The sequence below is a fragment of the Agelaius tricolor genome, unplaced genomic scaffold, assembly GCF_023055355.1.
Source record: "Agelaius tricolor isolate 1412-34295 unplaced genomic scaffold, bAgeTri1.0.p SCAF_8, whole genome shotgun sequence".
In the NCBI taxonomy this organism is placed as follows: domain Eukaryota; kingdom Metazoa; phylum Chordata; class Aves; order Passeriformes; family Icteridae; genus Agelaius; species Agelaius tricolor.
The window spans coordinates 14,468,841-14,485,991 of NW_027269268.1; the positions used below are offsets into that span (position 1 = coordinate 14,468,841).

Sequence of the window (17,151 nt, forward strand, 5' to 3'; positions counted from 1 at the left end):
CCCCCAAAATCTACTTTTTCACCTAGTGATAATTTTATTATTACACTACTTAAACTTCTGTGGTTTTCAGGTCTTCATACAAAGCTGATAATTTGCTTAACGGGTCATAATCAAACCCACAGGTGTTCTGGGCTCTGTGCCAGGGTCTCTGAGTCCCCTGGCAGGGGTCCTGGCAACTCTGGACGCCCAGAGGGTGTCCTGAGTTCCGATAGGGGAGCTCCCCCTGATCCCTGGAAACACTTTTGATTGAGTGCACTGCATGGGATGAGTTTGACAGAAACCCTTTATTAGTAAAAGCATTTTCCTGGGAGAGATTCTTTTATGTCCTGTCTGGGCACAGCAGGACCAGCAGTGACAGCAGCACAGGTGAGTTCCTCATTCTCTTCTCCTGGTGCCCCACAAGGAGAGGTGCTGGTTGAGAGGGGCCCGGGCCAGGAAAGTATTGGCACATTCAGCTCTACAGTTGATTCACATGTCCTTCACAAAATCACAGAATGGCCTTGGTTAGATGGGACCTTAAAGATCATGTTGTACCACCCCCCTGCCATGGCCAGGAACACCTCTCACTAGAGGAAATTACTCATAGCCACATCTGAATGGCCTCAGATGCTGCCAAGGATGGAGCATCCACAACTTCTCCTCAGCCTGTTCCAGCGCCTCAGCACTGTCACAGTAAGGAATTTCTTCCTAATATCTGGTCTAAACCTACCCTCCCTCATGCCTGTTATCCTAGTAGGGCACCCACCAGATGCTGTGGAAGAAGACTACAGTTCTTCTCCAAGATTATCATGTACTTTCCTGTGCCTTGCAAGCCTCACTTCAGCCCCAAAGTGGGCTGATTTAAGTGCTCAGCCAAAACCAAAAATACTCTGTAGGCTGTTCAGACAGACCCACTGTACAGAACTCCTGGGACACAGAGTAGTTGGCTTTGATTCCCTTTCTGTCTTCTGCATGGCACAAGGGCTGGAAAGCAATTCCAGAGGACGAATGCTCTATGGCAGGTATCCCATAGGGTTGGCAGTGTTTGAAGTTGAAACCAACAAATTTCAAAAGACCTGTAACAAAGAATGAATTAATTCACCTGCTTCCTAGATAGCATCCCATACAGATGGCTTATGATTTCAGCTCACTGCTAAAGACATAAATGTGCTACTTGTGCTGGCACTTCATGGCTCTGAAGACGTGTCTATAGTCTGCTGTTGAGCGGATAACCTACACAATGGTTGTAAAAAGATCTTTCAAATATGTACTGTTATTTTTCCTTAAAACATCTGTGTGATGCTCTAGTCCCCCAGACCTGCAAACCCACCACTGATGTGTAATGAGAATTTCTGTCTGCCCTGCTTGCAGTTGTTAAGGGCCATGGGGAGCTGGCACCTCTGCAAAACATTTGAAATGTATGTAATTATTGTAGGGAGTTGATACTGAGATGCTGTTGCTGTGCAGATTTTTGTATCTGTTTCAGGCAGGAGGTTGTTGTTGTTTTTGTCTTATCCAGGTAATAGAGGGAAAATAAGATCAAACTTGTATGTCAGCAGGCATGGCTTTAATGATTAACTTTTTAATGGCTAATCCTGTGTATCTTCATTCTACAATATGTGCTATCTTGACTTGCTGTATGTAGCCATGTATTTTATAAGCTTTAATAGCTGATCTGTGAGGTCAGATGCCATTATACACAGGCACAGACCTCAAGGTATTTGTCTTCATCTTGGTAGTCAGTTTTCTGTCCCCCTCTTTGTGTTCTGGTTGTTTGCTGCCCATATCAAAGAGGTGGAAAGACGGTAGAATATTTGACAGAAATCTCTGTGGAACAAATGCTGAAACGCACTTATGAGGGCTAAGTACAAATCTTATCTTTCCTGGTGCCAGCATCAGGTTTCTGTAATTTTTAATTACGAGTCAGAGTCTGATATGAGTTCCCTTATTAATGACCCAGCATTGCATTTCTGTCCACAGCGTAAGTGAGCACCTGTTTCAGAGACAATTTTTGCATTCTACTGTGAAGGACAAACTAGACAATATCCTACAGGATTTGTTAGCAGTATTGATAATTCCCTATTCTAAAAGATGCCCTGGTGCTTTAATTTCCCTAAGAACAGAAATATTGTGTACCTCTTACAAAATGATAGTGGTATGAGGCAAAAGAGGTAAGGAAAGTGGGAGTTAGATTCACCCTGATATATTGTACCTAGCAGAGATATAGAAAACAATTCTGACAAAGATCTATTAAAATGAGCAATTGATTGTGTTCACCCTAGTGGAGGAGAATGGCTGAGGGAAAAAATGTTAAAATAGAGACCAGGACTCTTGGAGCAATTGCTGATATTGAGTCCATGCTATCATAGAATGATGGAATATCTCAACTTGGGGGGACCCATTAGGACCATAGCATTGCCTTTTTGTTCTCTTTTTTTTGCTCAGAAAAAATTCCTTTTTGGGACTAGCTGTGATCATAGTACATCCTCCAGAATTTTGCTCTGCAATTACATTGCTGAGGAGGAATTTTACTTGATGATTTCTGTTAGCCTAGGTATAGCACCTCTAGCACCCACATCTGTGTGTGATGGGACACAAATGCACATGTAATGTCTCTTCCCCATTACAGTCCGTACATTTCTCTGAGGTTGTTCCAAAAAGAAAACTGGAGCAGGAGAAAAGCCTCCATTCTAAGATCCGGATCTAAAGTGGAAAAATAAGAAGGAAAGAAGGAAAAATTAGGAGAGAATAGTACAGAGCACAGTGATGGGTCTATAGTAGATGCCCATGGTGACATCCACATTATTTGTTTGCCCCTTGATTGTCACCCAGAGGCTCTTAACTGTGCTGCTACAGCTCCATACATCCCAACCCTTCTATTCCATGCAGTGCCACCCCCCTGCCTCTTCTGCCCTGCCTTTCCCTCCTGAAGAGCCTGTAACCATCCAACAGGGCGCTCCAGTCACAGGACTTGTCCCACCAGTTTCACTTATGCCAAGGATATCAAGTCTCTGGCACCTGGCGAAAATTTCCAGGTCACCATTGCTTGTTCCTTAAGCTGCATTCATTGGTATAGAAACATTTTCACGAGTGGTGCTTTGCACCCAACACTTGTGAAGCAGATTGAGGGGTTCCCTTACTGCTCATTTCCTCACGTTTTGGCACACAATGCCACTGTTGATCACTGGCCAGCCAGGTATTCTCCCATTCCCCTTCCCAGACTAGTTTAGAGCTCTGTCAAAGAGCCCTGCTTGCTCCTGTGCTAGAACTCCTTTCCTTTTCCCCTCTGAGAATGGCTGATCCTGTCAGGTGTGTGTTGACGAGGGGGTGAATAGATCACCCCACAGTCAAAAACCCAACATTTTTTTGCTTGCACCAGCCTTGGAGCCATGCATGGACCCCATGGATCTGCCTATTCCTACCAGTATAATTCTTTGTTACCGACAGGTCAAGGAAATTACTACCAGTGTTCCTGACCCGTCAACCAATTGTCCCAAGGCCCTGGAGTCTTGGTTGATGGAGTGCACTGTGTTAGATGAGTTGGTTTAAAAACCTTTATTTGTAAAAGCATTTTCCTGGGAGAGACGTCCTTTTATGTCCTGTCTGGGCACATCAGGACCAGCAGTGACAGCAGCACAGGTGAGTTCCTCATTCTCTTCTCCTGGTGCCCCACAAGGAGAGGTGCTGGGTGAGAAGGGCCTGGGCCAGGAAAGAATCTGCTGCGCTGGTCCCTCCGCTCGGCTTCCTTGGCCGTGTCCGTCAGAAGAGCAGGACAGTGCGGATACTGAAAGGTGGAAGGGAAGGGAGGGTTGGCTGCAGCTCAGGAGCAGGCAGTGTGGCAGGCAGGTGTGCCTGGGGACCGGCCACCTTCTCTGTCATGCAGCCTCTTCCTGACTGAGCTGCATGAGGCATGCAGCAGCAGGGCAGCCTTCAAGTCCCTACTGAGGGGAGGCCCTCACGGGATAAGGCCACAGGATCTGTGCTGAGCTGAACCATGAGCAGGAGGGTTCCCTGTGCTGAACATGGGCTCTTCCCTCTGGGCTATGGCAGATCTTGCCAGCACTCAGCTGGGAGGCCCTGCTTCCTCGGAAGGCTCAGGTACTCTTTGGGAAGCCAGTGTTGCATGCTCTGCCTGTTGGAATTTTAGGAGGAGAAGCTGAGGTTTGCTGAATCTCCTGCTGGTCAGGGTCTCACCTTTTTCCTGCACGTAACAACTCAAATCCCTCATTCACTTTAGCGAATGGCAGCGTGTGCGTGATCAGCAAGTCCGAATTGAATTTCTTCTCCAAATAGCTGGAAATTAATTTGGGGATACATTCTCTCATCTTCCAGCCTAGAAAGAGGAGAGAGCAGCTGCATGAATAATGGGAGAAGGGCTGTTTTGGTAAGGTAGTATTACTGTCAGGGTCAGGACTGAGTGACCAGTGCTGGTGCCACACCCTTGTGAGATGTTTTCTGCTCTTTAGGATGAGTGGGTTACTGTGTGGAACAGGTGGAGGATTATTTGCATGTCTAATGCTAATGTTCAATACAGGCAATGCAGTGCTCCTCTTTAGTTGTCTTTAACATGAAAACACTCTTTTACTAGGATTTGTCAATTGCCAAGAGAGGAAAAGCTGAAATATTAAGATTGCATTCTTAAGTTCACTACCTCCAAGCACAGTCCCCTTCCAGGTACGCCCAGTCAGCAGAAGTGTGGGATCGATGGAAATCTCTGAACCAGAATCCAGTTCTCCAATCATCACACAGACACCAGTGCTCATATTGCTGGAAGCCAGGGCAGCAATCTGATGGGACAGGCAGGAGAATGAGAGAAAGCCCTTATGGGTTAGCACTCATGAGAGTGCTCTTTTTCTGCAATCTCCTGCTCCTCCCTGGTAATCTGAAAACACATATTTCCCCTTGTGGAGCAGACCTGGGGAGCTTCTGGCCCCTTTTAAGATTCCTGCCATTTTCTCTCTCAAAGATATGCCCAGTAGTGCAGGCAGCCTGTGAGGAACTTCCCATGGAGGTGATTCTAGTCCTGAGAGGAGCCTGTGATGATCTGGGAGGGAGGACATGTGCTGATGTTCCACCTACCACGGTGTCCGCGTGCCCGATGGCCTCAAAGGAGTAGTCCACGCCCTGCCCGGTCATCTCAGTGAGCACCTCCTGGATGGGCTTCTGGAAGTCTCGAGGGTTGATGCAGTCAGTGGCTCCCAGCTCCTTGGCCTTGGCAAACTTGTCCTTGTTGATGTCCACGGCAATGATGCGGGAAGCTCCAGCTGCCTTGCAGCCCATGACAACAGAGAGGCCAATTCCTCCAAGTCCAAAAACAGCACAGGTGGAGCCTGGTTTTACCTACACAGATGGGAGCCTGTGAGTCTCCAGCAGGAGGAGGAGGAGGAGGTGGAGGTGGTTTCTTTTGCGCAGGATTGATGAGCTTGTGAGGGTGGCTGTGGTGTGCTAGACACACCTGAATACCAACCTTGGCTGTGTTGATGACAGCCCCATAGCCTGTGGAAAACCCACAGCCAAACAAGCAGACTTTGTCCAGAGGTGCTGCAGCATCTATCTTGGCAACGGCGTACTCTGGGACCACGGTGTATTCTGCAAAGGTGCTGACCCACAGGAAATGATGGATCTGCTTTCCTTTGCAAGAGATGCGGCTGGTCTTGTCCGGCAGCAGGTTTTGTGGTTCAGAAAAACTGTGGAGGAGATGCAAGTATTTGTGTTTGATTGTCTGAAGCACTGATGGGGGTGTCAGATTTGTCATAAAGTCAATCCCGTGTGTGTGTAGGGGAGGGCAAAGTAAACTTACTGGGACTTCTGGCAGAAGTTGGATTCAGGATTCCGGCAGAAGCTGCATTCCCCACACTGAGGGTGGCAAAGTGGGATTACTTTGTCACCTGGAAGCAAGCAATATCCCATGTTATGTGGGTCTAAGTATGTTACTTGTGTCAGATCTGATTCCTGGGCATGTATTTTTGTGTGTGTGTGTGTGTGTGTGAGTTACCTGGTTTCATAGAGGTCACTCCTTCTCCAACACTTTCCACAATTCCAGCTCCTTCATGGCCAGGGATAACTGGGAATTCTGCGTTGGGAAAGCAGCCTTGCAGAAGGTGTTCATCTGTGCAACAGATGCCTGTGGCCACAAGCTATTTGGAGAGGAACAAGCAGATGTCCTGGCCTCTGTCTAACTCAGTTTGTGGAAGCAATTTTCCCAGGGGTGTTTTGATGCCCCTCAGTCAGTGCTGGCACTCTATGCCAGCACACTGAGTCCAGGCTGGGCTTTCCCCTTCTGCTCACTCTGAATGCTCCATGTGGCCTTCCTCTGCACTGAGCTGGAGGTGGAAGTGGAGGGGAGGCCACAGTGTGGGTACTAGAGCCCTGTCCAGCAGAGCAAGGGCTGGAGACAGGAATTCCTATGTGACAGCTTAAACAAGAAGTAGTCCAAAAAGGAAACCCTGGCAGATGGTGCATTTGAGCAAAGACAGCTCTGGGCAATGAAAGCCTCTTGGAGGATGCAGATCCCTGAGTTTTACTGAAGGTATAACCACAAAGAGCAATTTCCACAAAGAAGGAAGAAAAAGTTATTGAGATGTATTTTTACCTTGATCCGGACTTCCCCTGCCTTTGGGGGTGCAACTTCTACCTCCTCAACAGAGAGTTTGCCCGGGGCCCAGGCAACAGCAGCCCTGCACCTGATAACCTGGAAACAACCAAGAGGAATACATTGCATGGGAACGTTTGCATTTAAAAGCACATGGCTGGGGGAAGTCATCCTGCAATCACCTAAACCTGAGGTGCTCAAACCTGGTGATGCTCAGCTGCACCTGAAACCAAGTGCTGTCCAATGAACACTGGCCTAGTTTGGGGTCTGCGGAAACCCCATTTGTGGTTTGTGACCCAAAGATTTTCAAGTGTAGCCTTGGAAAGTTACTGGGTTCTGATGGCTTTGGTGGATTTTTCATAATATCCCCATGTGTTACTGGCCAGACTCTGCTGCCATGAGCACTGCAGACACTCCCTAATGGAAATGTCCATGGAGAGCTTTGATGTCAGCCTTGTGACATACTGGGCTGAAGGTGAGAGAGAGGGATTATGGAATTGTCCCCATCTGATTGGCACCTGGATACTTTTTTTCCTTTAGCAAGGTTTGATTTCTGTGTGACATGGCACAAACCCTTCCCCAATCAACTCAAAGCAGTTTGGCATCAGCAAGATGGGGCTTGCAGCCTGAAAAGGGTATTGCCATGGACAAGGCTGAGTCCAGGAGGTGAGCGGCTGAAGAGGGCACCACTGAAGCATTTGCTGCCAGAGCAGGAGCACAGGGTGGGATTGAGCAGGAGGGTGTTTTTCAGGGCAGCACAATTGCATATATTTTCTCCTGAGCAGCCGGGCAGGACGGAGGGGGAATGCACTACCGAATGCAGGTCTGGACACGTGCAGTTGCCTGAGAGCAGAGTCTGGTGAACTTCTCAGGGGTTTGGGAGAGATGGGGGAGTAAGGGAAAGGGAGGAAAGAGGGCACGCGGAGTGGTGTGCAGGCTGAGCCTTCTGCAGCGGATTTGGCCGAGAGCAGGGCACCTCGGAAAGGAGGATGGGAAATGCCTTGTCCTTACTTTTCCCGCGGTGGCCATGTGGTCTTAGCAGAGCTGTGTCTGTCGCTGTCGCAGGCTGGAGGGAAGCTGCTGTCTGGGCGTGTTGCAGGATCCGCCAGGCGTGGAGCAGGAGCAGTCCCGTGCGGCACCGTCTCTGGAGAGCGCTGGTTAATGTGTGCCGGGTGCTGGATGCTGGGCGGCACAGGGAGTGCTGAGGGGAGGAGCTGGATAGCGTCAGGGAGATGGATGGGAGCAGAAGTCCTCCAGGGAGGCTTTTATCAGTGACTCTGCCCTTGGGTCATTGCCTGCCCTCCGTGCCTGAAAGGCTCAGAGAGCTCAGAAAGGTTGGTTTATTTCTTCCAGTTGCTTCTGGCAGAGGTGGAGGGAGGAGATCTGCATCTCTGCTGGGGCTTCCTTGGCATCCCCTTTCTGCCAGGTCGGAGCATTTGACCTGGTGGCCATTCACACCACGATATTTGCAAAAGGATTAAAAATGTTTAAAAACTAAAATAAAACAAATCAAAAGTCAGTGAAAATGTGGTGTGGTGGATAAAGACACATTGCTGTCTGGGTTGAAGCTCTAGTGTCTGTGGTATTGGAGTTATTTTCTCCAGAGTAGTAAGGCAGAACGTGTCAGAAGAAGATTCTTTTCCCCAAGGACCCATTTGCTTCACTCCAGTGTAACCAGGTTTGTAGGTGGGTTCACTCCACCCAGGCTTTTCAGGTTCTCCCAGAGCTGTTTTCTGCTGAGGCATTGGACAAGGTGATGTATTGCAGGGATTGGATGAGCGATAGCTCGTTGGAGGATGAGGTAGAGATGAGCAGCCTGAGTGTGAGGTAACCCCCACAGTTCAAAAGGAATCTTCCTTCTGTGTGGCTGAAAAGACACTTTTGCAAACCAAAGGAATGGGATAATTTCCTAGAAGACTGCCACTAATGGCATAAACCCCCTTTTTGGATCACTAGCCATTTAGAACGCTATAATGAGGAGAAGATAGCTCTTTGGCTATTGAGAAAGTTTATATGTGTGTATATATATTTTTTTATTTAATGAAAAGACATCTGTTGACATTTGGATTAGCAAATAGGATTAGACAATATCAGAAAAAAGTATAGCATTCCTGAATGAGGAGGGCATTGTTCTGTAGACTCAAGCTCGGCACATTCAGCTCTACAGTTGATTCACATGTCCTTCACAAAATCACAGAATGGCCTTGGTTAGATGGGACCTTAAAGATCATGTTGTACCACCCCCCTGCCATGGCCAGGAACACCTCTCACTAGAGGAAATTACTTATAGCCACATCTGAGTGGCCTCCGATGCTGCCAAGGATGGAACATCCACAACTTCTCCTCAGCCTGTTCCAGTGCCTCAGCACTGTCACAGTAAGGAATTTCTTCCTAATATCTGGTCTAAACCTACCCTCCCTCATGCCTGTTATCCTAGCAGGGCACCCACCAGGTGCTGTGGAAGAAGAATACAGTTCTTCTCCAAGATTATCACGTACTTTCCTGTGCCTTGCAAGCCTCACTTCAGCCCCAAAGTGGGCTGATTTAAGTGCTCAGCCAAAACCAAAAATACTCTGTAGGCTGTTCAGATAGACCCACTGTACAGAACTCCTGGGACACAGAGTAGTTGGCTTTGATTCCCTTTCTGTCTTCTGCATGGCACAAGGGCTGGAAAGCAATTCCAGAGGACGAATGCTCTATGGCAGGTATCCCATAGGGTTGGCAGTGTTTGAAGTTGAAACCAACAAATTTCAAAAGACCTGTAACAAAGAATGAATTAATTCACCTGCTTCCTAGATAGCATCCCATACAGATGGCTTATGATTTCAGCTCACTGCTAAAGACATAAATGTGCTACTTGTGCTGGCACTTCATGGCTCTGAAGACGTGTCTATAGTCTGCTGTTGAGCGGATAACCTACACAATGGTTGTAAAAAGATCTTTCAAATATGTACTGTTATTTTTCCTTAAAACATCTGTGTGATGCTCTAGTCCCCCAGACCTGCAAACCCACCACTGATGCGTAATGAGAATTTCTGTCTGCCCTGCTTGCAGTTGTTAAGGGCCATGGGGAGCTGGCACCTCTGCAAAACATTTGAAATGTATGTAATTATTGTAGGGAGTTGATACTGAGATGCTGTTGCTGTGCAGATTTTTGTATCTGTTTCAGGCAGGAGGTTGTTGTTGTTTTTGTCTTATCCAGGTAATAGAGGGAAAATAAGATCAAACTTGTATGTCAGCAGGCATGGCTTTAATGATTAACTTTTTAATGGCTAATCCTGTGTATCTTCATTCTACAATATGTGCTATCTTGACTTGCTGTATGTAGCCATGTATTTTATAAGCTTTAATAGCTGATCTGTGAGGTCAGATGCCATTATACACAGGCACAGACCTCAAGGTATTTGTCTTCATCTTGGTAGTCAGTTTTCTGTCCCCCTCTTTATGTTCTGGTTGTTTGCTGCCTGTATCAAAGAGGTGGAAAGACGGTAGAATATTTGACAGAAATCTCTGTGGAACAAATGCTGAAACGCACTTATGAGGGCTAAGTACAAATCTTATCTTTCCTGGTGCCAGCATCAGGTTTCTGTAATTTTTAATTACGAGTCAGAGTCTGATATGAGTTCCCTTATTAATGACCCAGCATTGCATTTCTGTCCACAGCGTAAGTGAGCACCTGTTTCAGAGACAATTTTTGCATTCTACTGTGAAGGACAAACTAGACAATATCCTACAGGATTTGTTAGCAGTATTGATAATTCCCTATTCTAAAAGATGCCCTGGTGCTTTAATTTCCCTAAGAACAGAAATATTGTGTACCTCTTACAAAATGATAGTGGTATGAGGCAAAAGAGGTAAGGAAAGTGGGAGTTAGATTCACCCTGATATATTGTACCTAGCAGAGATATAGAAAACAATTCTGACAAAGATCTATTAAAATGAGCAATTGATTGTGTTCACCCTAGTGGAGGAGAATGGCTGAGGGAAAAAATGTTAAAATAGAGACCAGGACTCTTGGAGCAATTGCTGATATTGAGTCCATGCTATCACAGAATGATGGAATATCTCAACCTGGGGGGGACCCATTAGGACCATAGCCTTGCCTTTTTGTTTTCTTTTTTTTTGCTCAGAAAAAATTCCTTTTTGGGACTAGCTGTGATCATAGTACATCCTCCAGAATTTTGCTCTGCAATTACATTGCTGAGGAGGAATTTTACTTGATGATTTCTGTTAGCCTAGATATAGCACCTCTAGCACCCACATCTGTGTGTGATGGGACACAAATGCACATGTAATGTCTCTTCCCCATTACAGTCCGTACATTTCTCTGAGGTTGTTCCAAAAAGAAAACTGGAGCAGGAGAAAAGCCTCCATTCTAAGATCAGGATCTAAAGTGGAAAAATAAGAAGGAAAGAAGGAAAAATTAGGAGAGAATAGTACAGAGCACAGAGATGGGTCTATAGTAGATGCCCATGGTGACATCCACATTATTTGTTTGCCCCTTGATTGTCACCCAGAGGCTCTTAACTGTGCTGCTACAGCTCCATACATCCCAACCCTTCTATTCCATGCAGTGCCACCCCCCTGCCTCTTCTGCCCTGCCTTTCCCTCCTGAAGAGCCTGTAACCATCCAACAGGGCGCTCCAGTCACAGGACTTGTCCCACCAGTTTCACTTATGCCAAGGATATCAAGTCTCTGGCACCTGGCGAAAGTTTCCAGGTCACCATTGCTTGTTCCTTAAGCTGCATTCATTGGTATAGAAACATTTTCACGAGTGGTGCTTTGCACCCAACACTTGTGAAGCAGATTGAGGGGTTCCCTTACTGCTCATTTCCTCACGTTTTGGCACACAATGCCACTGTTGATCACTGGCCAGCCAGGTATTCTCCCATTCCCCTTCCCAGACTAGTTTAGAGCTCTGTCAAAGAGCCCTGCTTGCTCCTGTGCTAGAACTCCTTTCCTTTTCCCCTCTGAGAATGGCTGATCCTGTCAGGTGTGTGTTGACGAGGGGGTGAAGAGATCACCCCACAGTCAAAAACCCAACATTTTTTTGCTTGCACCAGCCTTGGAGCCATGCATGGACCCCATGGATCTGCCTATTCCTACCAGTATAATTCTTTGTTACCGACAGGTCAAGGAAATTACTACCAGTGTTCCTGACCCATCAACCAATTGTCCCAAGGCCCTGGAGTCTCGGTTGATGGAGTGCACTGTGTCAGATGAGTTGGTTTAAAAACCTTTAAACATTGGCAGTGTATCATTTTAGAAGTTTAAAGTTCTAGGTCTTATTTAGAAATGTATTCAGATCTGGATTCACATTCTTTACTCACAGAAAGACTTTTACTGAATTAGAAGGAAGATTAATTTTTGACCTAGCCTGCAATCATGGCACTTGAGTAACTTCTCAAGTTACTCAATACTGAACTGTGTGTCTGGTTCACCTGTACTCAGTTGTAGAACCTGAGTCCTTGCAAGTTCTTCAAGACAGACGATATATCTATTTCATTGTCTTTATTTTGGAAGGAAAAAACATATATTTGCCTAAGAGGAATTTTAAAATGTCACAGAAACTTCACATTGATAAAAGACAGAGAATAGATGACATTGGATGTTCAGTATGACAAGTTTTTTTCTGTAATAGCCACTGCTCATTTAGGAGTGCTGTATAATTTGAAATTAATGCACCAGACTTGGGTATAATACAGTCCTTTTGTAACCTGTCTCCCTTGACACAGATCTAAGCAGGTAGATATTTAAAGGCTTCTTATTTTTTAATAAAATTGAACAGACTGAATATGATGTGCTAGGGTGCTACTTCAGGATTTGCAATGATAAAATGTCAAAGAACAAGCTGGAAGCTGTTTTGTTTTTTTTTCTTGAGATACTCAAATAATTAATTTTATGCTGGCATATACTGTAATTAGAAATAGCTCTGTGCATCATGATTAAACTAGTAGCTATGGAAACCAAAACAGACTAGAATAAGTGTAAAAGGAGAATAGTGAAGAAGCCAATCATAAAATTCCTTTAATCAGTTTATTTTTAATCTTTCTCGGAATGCAAATTGGAATACTAAGGGTCAATACTACTTTCTTACTCTTTTTTAACCTTTGTATGTTTGGAAAGAACAGTATTCTTTCCAAACTACTTCCTAGGTATTAGATTTTTTCACTCCAGAACTTCTCTACCCACACAATCTTAGGTGTTAAAAGCACACCACTTTTAAAGAACCATTCTGTACTAAATAATTGTACCAATTTATCCTTTTTTGAAATGAGAACTCCATGTTTTCAACAGCTGAAAATCTCCATAGTGCCCTACCTCCTTAGCTACCCCCTTACCCCTGACAGCCATCTGCTGAACATGTTCCAGTTTAGCAGCCTCCTGATGGGTGTGGGGGAAGGATGGATGCATCTCTGAGCCGTACTCACCTGATGCTCGGGTCTTTTCTGAAAGAGCTGATTCGTGGCAAGTCACTCACCAGCCAATGCTGTTGCATGGGGTTATGCCAGCCCAGGTAATTTGTTCTTAACAAATTCCACCAGGTACCTTATAGTCAGATTAGCTGAGGTCCCTTTGAATGCTATCCCTGTGCATAGCCCAGTGTACAGGCCGACTCGCTTTGGCACCCATTTTGCTGTCATTTACAAACAAAAGGGCACTTTCCCTGCCATCATCCAGGTCAGTGATGAAATTGTTAAGTAATATTTGCACCAGTATCAGCCTCTAAAGTGTAGCCACTCTTTAGACATCATGCTGTACACCTCTGTCCTTTGAGACATACAGTGGAGCTGCCTTCTCACCTGTGTTCTGGCCACTAGTCCCTAATGCTTTAAGAAACCATGTCAAAATACTTGGTTTAGTCAAGGTAAACAAGATCGTTTACCTCTTGTACCCTTGTGTAGAGACAGGTGCCTCATTACAGAATGTAATCAGGTTAGTCAGACATGGTTTGTCCTCAGTAAAGCTAGGATGGCTTTATGAATCACATTATTTACCTTGCTGTGCTTAATAATGGCTTCCAGAAAGATTTCTTTCATAATCTTCCCAAGAGCTGAGATGAGACTGTGCTGTGTACAGCTCTTTGAATATCTTTCCTTTTCCTTTTGAAAGTGGGCATATTAATTATCTTTCTCCAGTTACTGAAGACCTCTCATAATCACCACAATCTTTAAAGAAAGACAAGAAATAGCAATATTGGATGCACATCCTGCAGTCTCAGTCTGCTAATATGAACACTTACCTCAGTCTTCCTCTCACATAGCTAGCATTCCTCCCCCCCAGACTTTCCCAGGAGGCACAGAGGTCTGGGATGCTAGTGACCTGAGGCCCAAAGAGATCACTTTAAAGTTTTCAAAATGGAAAAACAGTAGGTGTATTAGCTATATTACATATGAGCAAACTGTACCTGCCTTCAGACAGGGACAATTTATGACACTCAGTGTCAATATTTGGTACATTCTTGGGCCATTAAAGTGAGACAACTGTTCAAAAAGTACACTTTTCTCAGAAGATGACTGTGGAAGGGGATCTGGTCCAAGCCATTCAGTGGGCTATGGCAAAGGATGAATAAACATTTCAGATATCCTGCTTAATATCAGTACTTTCAGACAGACTTATTAAACAGTTTCCTAGTATGTAAGACCTGACATTGACCTGATCAGAAAGTACTTAATTGTTGATCAGTATCATGCTTTGAAATGGAAAAATACTATAGATCAAAGCAAAACCTTTTCTCCCCATTGCCCAAATAATAAAAAAGCAGATAAATCTTACACTTCTAACTCTCTTTTCAAGAAAACACTTGGTCTAATAAGTTCAGTTTCATCATTCTCAGTTAAGTGTTTTCCTGGCCTACTCCTCCTGCTGCCTGTCAACACCAGTGCAAATATTCATAAAACAAAATATGAAGAGCAACACTTTGAAGGACAGAGACCTTTTTTCCCCTGCTACTTCTGCCTGGAGTTTTTGCTTCAAAATGTGCTTCCAACTATTTTATTTCCTCTACTGCATAGGCTTCAACATCTTCCAAAGGAAGAAAATCTAATAGAATCAGCAACAGGATCTCATGAACACTCATCATACTAGCATCACCTGGGTGATAAAAACTGTCATTATAATCATCTTTAAATTCAACATCTGAGTCCTGCATGGTGACTATATTCACCAATTTTTGCTGCATTTGAAGTCACAGCTTCCTCAGTAGAGGCCTTCATCAGAGAGGTAATAATTTCTTCGGAATCTTGGGAAAAAACAGTTACCAACATAAACTGGATTTAGTTTTGCAACTGTATTTTCACAGCTGGAAGAGAAAAGAATGCAAAAGTCCATGTCTACAAAAATATCCTGACTAGCCATGTCCCATGACCTATACAAGTTTTACACTGAAAAATGAGGAAAATCTCAAATTATTATCTTTACTATGTTATTGAAATAATTATAGTTTTAAAAATCAGCTGGAAAACTTTTCCTCTCAGAATACTGGGATTCTGTCAATGAATCTAAGTGATTCTGGGGGAGAAGAGCAAATCAAAAAGGCTTCAGTAAAATGAATTAGTATTCAGGATAAAGAAATAATGTCTGCCTAGGATACCTGTGATATTTTAACTGTTTTGTTAATAAAAGCCAGGAGTTCTCAACACACAAGTCATCAGCAAAGTATTTTTGGTATTATCAATATTTTTCCTATTCCAGTTTCACTCCCTTCATTCATTGATGCTACTATCATCCTTTTTTCCCCCATGCTAATAATTTCAATGATTGCACTAGCTTTCTCATACAGTATCAAAGCACATCTGACAATACTCTAATCAGTTTCACTACTAGCAACAGGATTCTCACAGAACACAAAATTACTCAGGATGAGATTACAAAGAGGGTTTGGGGTTTTTTTCAGAAGAAAGCATTCTTCTTTTCAAAGATCACCAAAATATTGCATATTTTACAAGCAACAATTTGGAATAAGCCTTCTCCAACATGCTCCCTTTACCCTCCTTACTGCCTGTATATCTTATTTTCTTTGGCAGAAAACTGATTACTGCAACTCTGTTGAGCCACTGTCTACCCAGCTCTGAAGCAAGCACTGGACTGTTTCACGTGCTTGTGAAGACAGAAGCAATCCCCTCCAGGACTATGTGTTTTGGCAATTGTGTTGGGGTTATGCAGTGAGGTTTTGTAACAGGGGATGGGGACTACAGGGAGACTTCTCTGAGAAGCTGATGGAAGCTTCGGCTTTGTCCACTGAAAGCACTGTTTTTCATTTGAACTGTATTCATCTGTGAACCGAAACAGCTCTAATCAATCAGAAAAAAAAAAAAAAAGAAAAAAAGAAGAAAACAAATAGAAAAAAACCAAGAAAAAATGGAAATAATAGGAAAAAAATAAATAGGAAAAAAATAAATAGGAAAAAAAAATAGGAAAAAAATAAATAGGAAAAAAATAAATAGGAAAAAAATAATAGAAAAAGACCGTGTTTATGATGAGGCGGCAACTTGAATCAAGATCGACCATTCTGACTTTAAGAAATTCCTGTCTGAGATTAAGAGCGGAGTTGTCTTCTGTGTCCGACAGCATCGAACCTTAAATTAGCCTCCAGCTCTCCACCTGCAGGAGGCTGCGGGAAAAACAGTCTCTCCCCACTCCTCAAGGAAAAAGGATTTCCACTCGCTTTAAGAACAAATGATGGAATCCCTGCTTTTCTTTTTTTTTTTTTTTTTTGGGGGGGGGGGTGGGTGGGTGCTGTTTTGTTGTGGTTTTGCATGGAACAGAGATAATTACCACGCGGTTTGAGAGCAGCCCCCCGGTGCCAGCCGAGCTCCCCTGTGATGGCGGTCGCAGGGGTCTTAGGATGAGGGAAGAGACGAGAATGTTGACTCCATGTTTCAGACGGCTTGATTTATTATTTTAGGATATATAGTATATTAAAACTATACTAAAATAACAGAAGAAAGGATTTCATCAGAAGGCTAGCTAAGAATAGAAAAGGAATGATAACAAAGGCTTGTGACTGACCGAGTCAGTTCCGACAGCTGGGCTGTGATTGGCCATTAATTAGAAACAACATGACACCAATCACAGATCCACCTGTTGCATTCCACAGCAGCAGATAATCATTGTTTACGTTTTGTTCCTGAGGCCTCTCAGCTTCTCAGGAGAAAAAATCCTAAGGAAAGGATTTTTCATACAACACGTCTGTGGCACCCCGCACCCCCGGCGCTGCGGGGACAGAGCGGCGCCCCCTGCCGGCCGCGCTCCGCACCCGCGCCTCCAGCACGACATGGCCGCAGCAGCGGCTGCGCTCCGCCCGCCACCCAGCGGCACCGCGGGCAAATGTCCCCGCGGGTTTCCACCCTGCTCTTGCTTGGGCTTTGCTTTTTTTTTTTTCCTTTCCTCTCTTTTCCTTTTTGGTACGTCTTTTAAATAGCTGGCAATCAATGTCTGCATGCTTTTTTTCTGCATAAAAAAGAGATTGGATTTTTTTTTTTATATAGTTGTAAATTATTTTTTCCAGCATGGCAAGACTCCTCTAAAAAATTAAAACATTCATTACGGCAGATGCTCTCAGCAAGCTTCTTTGGAC

The 17,151-nt window shown here is 44.5% G+C and overlaps 1 protein-coding gene across 1 annotated transcript; it reads right to left on the bottom strand.

The window, feature by feature from the left end:
* Positions 1-3,565: 3,565 nt before the first annotated feature.
* Positions 3,566-7,753, bottom strand: LOC139592164 (alcohol dehydrogenase 1-like). The gene is made up of 9 exons (XM_071431675.1): positions 7,583-7,753; positions 6,572-6,670; positions 5,975-6,116; positions 5,780-5,867; positions 5,447-5,666; positions 5,059-5,319; positions 4,631-4,766; positions 4,174-4,312; positions 3,566-3,763 (listed from the first exon to the last, which is right to left on the bottom strand). The coding sequence occupies exons 1-9, from the start codon at positions 7,598-7,600 to the stop codon at positions 3,739-3,741; spliced, it is 1,128 nt and encodes a 375-aa protein (XP_071287776.1). The 5' UTR covers positions 7,601-7,753; the 3' UTR covers positions 3,566-3,738.
* Between the last annotated feature and the right edge of the window lie 9,398 nt (positions 7,754-17,151).

Coding starts and splice junctions, on each gene's coding strand:
- LOC139592164 (XM_071431675.1), bottom strand. Junction 5,868..5,974: donor AGTGACCTCTATGAAACCAG/GTAACTCACACA, acceptor GCTTGCTTCCAG/GTGACAAAGTAATCCCACTT. Junction 4,767..5,058: donor TCGGGCACGCGGACACCGTG/GTAGGTGGAACA, acceptor CTGTCCCATCAG/ATTGCTGCCCTGGCTTCCAG.